Here is a 5,890-nt window from a genome sequence, read left to right as displayed (position 1 = left end):
TAACATCAACTATGAGCTTCTACCCGCCCCCACAGAACAAACCGCAGATCAGGCTACTGCGCGCGCACTCTCAACTCCGGCCTCAGGTCCACCATCCACAACAGAAGCGCGTCGTGCCTCAGCTCCTTCCAAAGTAGAGATCTCCTGACGGGCAGGGACAGGGACCACAGGCCTCCAGGGAGCACCGCCGAGCTGGCAAGGAGAGGAGAGGGCCTGCGGAGGTGAGGGTGGGCGGACCTTGGCAGGGGTGAGGGTGGGGGAGCCGGGCACACCCCCCTTTGGGCATCCCACTGAACCCCGCCCCGCCCACAGGGGGAGGAGGCCAAGCCCGCGGACATCAGCCCAGAATCCAGGTACGGGGCGGGCAGGGCAGGGTCTGGGCTGTGCGCGGGCCGTGCGCCCTGACGCCATGCTTTGCCTCCACCCCAGCACCCCCAAGGCCAGCCCTTCCCCCCGGAGGCCGCGCGCCCTCAACCCGGAACCCAAGCCCGAATCGGAGCCGGATGGCGGCGGCTTCAGGAAGGTTGGAGAGCCCCACAGTCTGCCTTACACACCTGCCCTCTGCCTGTCAGTGAGCCCCGCCTGACCCCCTGTCCCTCTCCCTGTACCCCCAGCTCTACGCAGAGCTGCGCGTTGAGAACGAGAGACTTCGTGAGGCCCTGACGGAGACCACGCTGCGGCTGGCACAGCTCAAGGTGGAGCTGGAGCGCGCCACGCAGGTGAGGGCACCGGGGCGGCAGGCGACCCTGGCATCGCAGTGCAGGGGCTCAGGGCCTGGGAGTCCAGGAGCTGGGGCAGTGAGGGGTGGGGTCTGAGCGGAACTCGCCCTTCAGGGGGCGGGCCCCGCGCCAGGGGTGGGGCTATGATCCTGGGGGCGGGGCCTGGTTAAGGGGGCGGGGCTTGCGATGAGCGGAGGACTGGGGATTCTGGCCTGCCTTCCCTCTCCGCTGGTTCCCCATTCCCGGATGTTGCTCTGACCCCTGCGCTTTCTGTCCCCACCAGAGGCAGGAGCGCTTTGCAGAGAGGCCGGCCCTCCTGGAGCTGGAGAGATTCGTGAGTGGGGCAGCTGGGGTGGGGTCAGGCCATGTCCCCAGCTCCCAGCCTCTGGAGGTCTGCGTGGAGGGGACACAGCGACCCTCTCACCTGGCCCGTGGACCTTTCCCCACCATCCTCAGCCTCCCTCTGGCCCTCCCGAGCCCCCCAGTCCCTTGCCCTCACCTCCCCGTTTATTGCAGGAGCGCAGGGCCCTGGAGCACAAGGCCGCGGAGCTGGAAGAGGAGCTGAAGGTGAATGCTCACGGGGCGCGGGGGGCCGTGGCTCGCCTGCCGGGGCCTCCAGCTGACCCGTCCCATCCCACAGGGCCTGTCCAACCTCCGGGCTGACAACCAGCGCCTCAAGGACGAGAACGCGGCCCTGATCCGCGTCATCAGCAAACTGTCCAAGTGACCCCGGAGGACTTGCCCCTGCACCCGCATTTATACAGCTGCTTCTGCCACACGCACCCCTTCCCCTGTGTGAACACGAGTGACAGGGCTGCCGGGGAGTCTCTGTGAAGCCATAACCTCCCCTCGGGACCTCCAGGCTGGGAGGGGAGGACAGAGCCCCCAGGAGCCAAGGGGGCCCTCTGAGGCCAGGATGGAGCCGGGAGCTGAGCCAGGTAGGGGACCAGGGCTGCAGGCAGGACCAGGAAGGACCCGAGGACCAGGAAGTGCCAGGACCAGTAGCCAGGACCAGAGTGGCCACCCGGAGGTCCCCTCTCACGTGTGCTGCCACCAGTCACCCCTCCCGCCCCTGAGCAGGGATCCGAGAATGTGCCAAGCGTCCCGCCGGCCTGGGCCGGGCGGGCCTGTATATAGGGTCCGTGTGCAATAGGGAGGGACGTCTTCTATTTTTTGCTGCCCCCTCCCCGGCGCTGTCCGGGGCAGGGGGAGAAGGTATTTTCGAGACATAGCACAGGCACCACAAATAAAAGTCGTGAAGTTGCCACTCAGCGGCTGGGTCCCCTGCTGGAGGTGGGGTGCTGCGTCTGCCGTGTGCTGTGCGTGGCAGGGTGGGGTGCTGAGGGCGGAGGTGCGTGCTCCCCGGCTGGGGAGGCCTTCAGGAAGAGCCTGCTGGAGCAGAGGCCCGGCCCAGCTGACGTGCTCACCAGCAGGTGGCTGTGAGAACGGAGTGGGGAGCTTGGGTCTTGTCATCACTGCTTTTGAAACAGCATTTAAAATGTGGGTGATTCACATAGAAAACTCTGAAACTTGACTTCTCGGAAAAGAACAGGAAGCCATGACAGTGAGCGCTCAGTGCTGCATGGTAACAGCTGGAGCTGAGTGGGAGCCATGCTCTTCCAGGGTGGGGCAGGCATTCGTCCACCCATTCACTCATTCATTCATTCATTCCTGGTCATACTCTGCATGCCAGGCCCTGGCCTACCTGTTGCTGATACAGTAGTGAGTGAAAAAGGCAGCGATCTGAAACATCCTAGGAGAGAGGCATAAGGCACCCAGCAACAAAAGGAATGCATTTCAGGTGGTGGTGCTATGGAGAAAAGGCAGGGGGCGGGGGTAGAGGGCTGGTGTGTGTGCACGCGCTTGCGTGCGTGTATTGTGTACAGGGTGGTCAGGGTAGCCCTTACTGAGAAGCTGGCTCAGGCAGGTACTTGAAGGCATCAGGGAATGAGCCATGTCAGTATTTGAGGGAAGAGTCCTCTGGGTGTTCAGAACGCATGTGCAAAGGCCCTGGGGTAGAAGTGTGCTGACATACTGAGGCTGGAGGGAAGTAGGGGATGGGTCTGGAGAGGTAATTAATGGCTGTCCATGCAGGGCTGTGGCCTGGGAAGGACTTGAGCTGAGGGGGGGACCTACATTTGAGCAGGTGCCTCTGGCTGCTCCATCAGAGCAGTCTGGGGGAGGGCAGTGCGGGACAGAAACGGGAGACCAGTCTGGTTTGCTCATGTGGGTCAGCTGTCTGTTCAAGCTCCATTCCTGTCACAATCCCACCTGCCAGGACACCCTGGAGGCAGGCCCCTCCAGCGTTCCCGAACCAGTCCAGCTAGCAGCCTAGATGATGGCTGCGTGGGGTTATCCAGGAGGGAAAACTGTGGGGCAAGCAGGTTTGTGAACCCACTTGCATCTCTGGTCCTCCGTTAGAAATGATGGGGGCCCCAGACAAGAGGGTTAAGGTCTAGACACCCATGAGGGCCAGGTTGCTCCAGGAGGAAGGAATAGCAGGAACCAGACCTGGCGGCAGGAAGAGGGAAACAGAGCGGTGGGTCTGAGAAGCCGGTGACCCTGGCCGGCCACAGGCCATCCGAGGCTCAGGTAGGAGCTGAGCTCCATGGGGCGGGGCCGCAGGAATTCCGTCGGGGGAGCTTGGCCGTGGCCAACGCTGCTGAACGTCCAGTCTGCACGAGGCTGGGCCACAGAAGGCCAGCCTGAGCCCGCTGGCCAGAGGGGAAGGAGCTGGTTCTCCCGGAGCCAGGAAGCCCCTGTGAGCTGTCACCTGGCAGGATGGGTGGCCAGGAAGCCTGTCACGTCAGGAGCTGCCACTTCTCCGTGGCTGGGCCCCTGGCAGGAGGTGGGACGGCGCCTGCGGAGTGGATGCTGGGAGACTAAGCGCGGACGGTGTGTGTGAGAGACAGGCCTCCTGAACTGGGTGCCTGCGCTGGCCCGGGAAGGCCGAATGGGAGTTCACCAGGTGGCAGAGACTTGCTGTCGCAACAGCAGAAACCAGCGGTTGGAGAGGTTTCGGGAGTGTGTTTGGAGAAGGGCAGGCCCAGAATGCCACGCGTGGAAGAATGAGGAAGAGGCGAGGTTGCAGAGGTGGGTAGGGACCAAACCACTCGGGCCCTGGGATTCCAGGCTGTGGGGCTCGGAGGGCAATAGGGAGCCAGAGGAGGGTGTTGAGCAAGGGCGGGGCTGGGACACTGGGTGTTCCGAAGGGCTTTGGAGTGATGGGGGGCCGGAGGTCAGGAGGAAGCCTGGCTTGGGGCTCTGGGTAAGGAGAGGAGGACTCGGAGAAAGGAGGCAGCGAAGGTGGGGGCGTCTCCTAGACTCTAGGACCTGGATTGCTTCCCTCCCATGAAGTTACAGCCGGGGTGAGGGGCAGGCTCCCGAGCGCCCTGGGAGCCGGGTAGAGAAGGGACAGCAGTTGGCACGGCCGGTGACGAGGAGGCTGTTTATAGACTGGGCAGCACACGGCAAGGAGCAGGGCTGAGCGCGCCACGAGCGCGGTCCCTGCGTGGTCTTTCCCCTGCCCCTCCCGCTCCGGCCCGACCTCGCCCAGGACTGTACAGCAAGGATGGTCCATTTTATCCACGGGGATTGGGAAGAGCAGGTTCGGAACAGGTCCGCGATCCGTCCAGGGGTCTGGTTCCCTCGGCGGGGGGTTCTGCATGCAGAGTCCATTCTCCCACGGGGCGCGGGGAAACCCGCCGCCCGGACACCGTTCCCGGAGGTCCGGGGAGAGTCAAATGACCTCGGTTTCCATCTCGCCTTCCACCTTCTTCTTTTGCTTCTCCATCACGGCCTCCAGCTCTGACACGTTCTCTTTGTCCTGGAGGGCGGGGTGGGAGTGAGGACCCCGGCGGCCGAGCCCTGGGCGCCCTCCCCGGTCCCGGCCCGGGACGCGCGGACGGGCGGACGGGCGGACGGGCGGACGGGCGGCCCGGCTCACCTCCAGCAGCGCGCGCTGCACGGTGACCTGGCTGTACACGCGGGCGCCCTCCTCGGGGCTCACCGCACGGAACTCCTCCTTCTGCAGCGAGAAGATCTGCGCGCCGGTCAGCACTCCCAGCGCATCCACGGTCCTGAGCAAGGGCAGCGGGGCGCGGTCAGCCTGCCGGCCAATCAGAACGCCAGCCTCCCAAGCCCCACCAATCACGTCATGCCGGGCCAGCCGTTTGTCCAATCAGGAGCATCCTACCTAAGCAGGGGGCTCCGCTGCTCCTGAGTCCCCACCCACCAATCACAGCGTGCCACAGGTGGGCGGGGCATCCTGCTTTTGAGGGAGGCGGGACTTTCCTAGAGGCTCCAATTGGAGTGTGGGAAACCATGCCAATCACAACCTGCCATTCCCTGTGGCAACCAGACGCCCTCGCTTTCGGCCAATCGCGGTCCCCCGCGGTCCGCCACGCTGCCCTCTGGGCCAATGAGAACACTTCGCCTCCAGCGCCCGAATCTCAGGCCTCCGGAGCCGGCACCCGCTCGCTACTCACCCGGCGCTGAAGCCCTTGGCCTGCAGCCAGGCGCGGACTTCCGAGGCGTCGGAGCGCGGGTGCAGCTGGGGCTCCGGGGCGCGGGGCCCGGTGGCTGTGCGGCTGGGGCCCGAGCGGCCCTGCGCCAGGCGCGCCTGCAGCTCCTCGTTGACACTGAGCATCTGGCAGAATTTCTCTGCAGGCGGGAAACCGGGAGGGAGGGCGCATCAGGGATGGGGGTCCTCACGACGGGCCAACCCCCTCTTCCTGAGCCTCGGCTTCCCTCCTGGACGGCGAGGACAGGGCCCGCTCCACTCACCCTTGTCGCCCGGGTCCAGGTGGTTGAGGCTGTCGCAGCTGTCCCAGTGGGGCCGCGCAGGGGCGGGGGCCGGGGCCGGGGCCGAGGTCGGCGGGGGCGGGGGGGTGCTATTCTCCTGGAGAGGACCGAGAGGAGAGCACCTGGATCAGCGGGAGGACTCCGAGTCCCAGCCCCTCTCTCTCTCTCTCTCTCTTTTTTTTAAAAAATATATTTTATTGAAGGGAGAGGGATAGAGAGTTTGACACATCGATGAGCGAGAAACATCGATCAGCTGCCTCCCGCACACCCCCTCCTGGGGATGTGCCCACAACCAACGTACATGCCCTTGACCGGAACCGAACCTGGGACCCTTTCAGTCCACGGGCTGACGCTCTATCCACTGAGCC

General features: G+C 64.7%; 2 protein-coding genes across 2 annotated transcripts in view; one reads left to right on the top strand and one right to left on the bottom strand.

Annotated features, from left to right (window-relative positions):
• Window positions 1-1,990, top strand: part of PPP1R12C (protein phosphatase 1 regulatory subunit 12C) — a gene marked incomplete at its 5' end in the record, with an annotated part of 6,199 nt that extends 4,209 nt beyond the window's left edge. The window contains 7 exons of the mRNA XM_023746456.1: window positions 140-221; window positions 313-353; window positions 430-523; window positions 615-719; window positions 1,003-1,053; window positions 1,236-1,286; window positions 1,360-1,990. Coding sequence (XP_023602224.1) covers window positions 140-221; window positions 313-353; window positions 430-523; window positions 615-719; window positions 1,003-1,053; window positions 1,236-1,286; window positions 1,360-1,446 — 511 coding nt within the window. The remainder of the gene's footprint in view (window positions 1-139; window positions 222-312; window positions 354-429; window positions 524-614; window positions 720-1,002; window positions 1,054-1,235; window positions 1,287-1,359) is intronic.
• Window positions 1,991-4,148: 2,158 nt separating this feature from the next.
• LOC102420729 (epidermal growth factor receptor kinase substrate 8-like protein 1) overlaps window positions 4,149-5,890 on the bottom strand; it is a 5,818-nt gene continuing 4,076 nt past the window's right edge. Inside the window, exons 5-8 of the mRNA XM_023746455.1 lie at window positions 5,505-5,619; window positions 5,207-5,381; window positions 4,666-4,798; window positions 4,149-4,545 (exon numbers count right to left, since the gene is read on the bottom strand). Coding sequence (XP_023602223.1) covers window positions 4,459-4,545; window positions 4,666-4,798; window positions 5,207-5,381; window positions 5,505-5,619 — 510 coding nt within the window. The 3' untranslated portion in view covers window positions 4,149-4,458. The remainder of the gene's footprint in view (window positions 4,546-4,665; window positions 4,799-5,206; window positions 5,382-5,504; window positions 5,620-5,890) is intronic.

The sequence above is a fragment of the Myotis lucifugus genome, unplaced genomic scaffold (assembly GCF_000147115.1).
Source record: "Myotis lucifugus unplaced genomic scaffold, Myoluc2.0 scaffold_680, whole genome shotgun sequence".
Classification (NCBI taxonomy): Eukaryota; Metazoa; Chordata; class Mammalia; order Chiroptera; family Vespertilionidae; genus Myotis; species Myotis lucifugus.
Note: the sequence above shows the minus strand (reverse complement) of the source record. Positions and strands in the feature narration are given on the sequence as shown.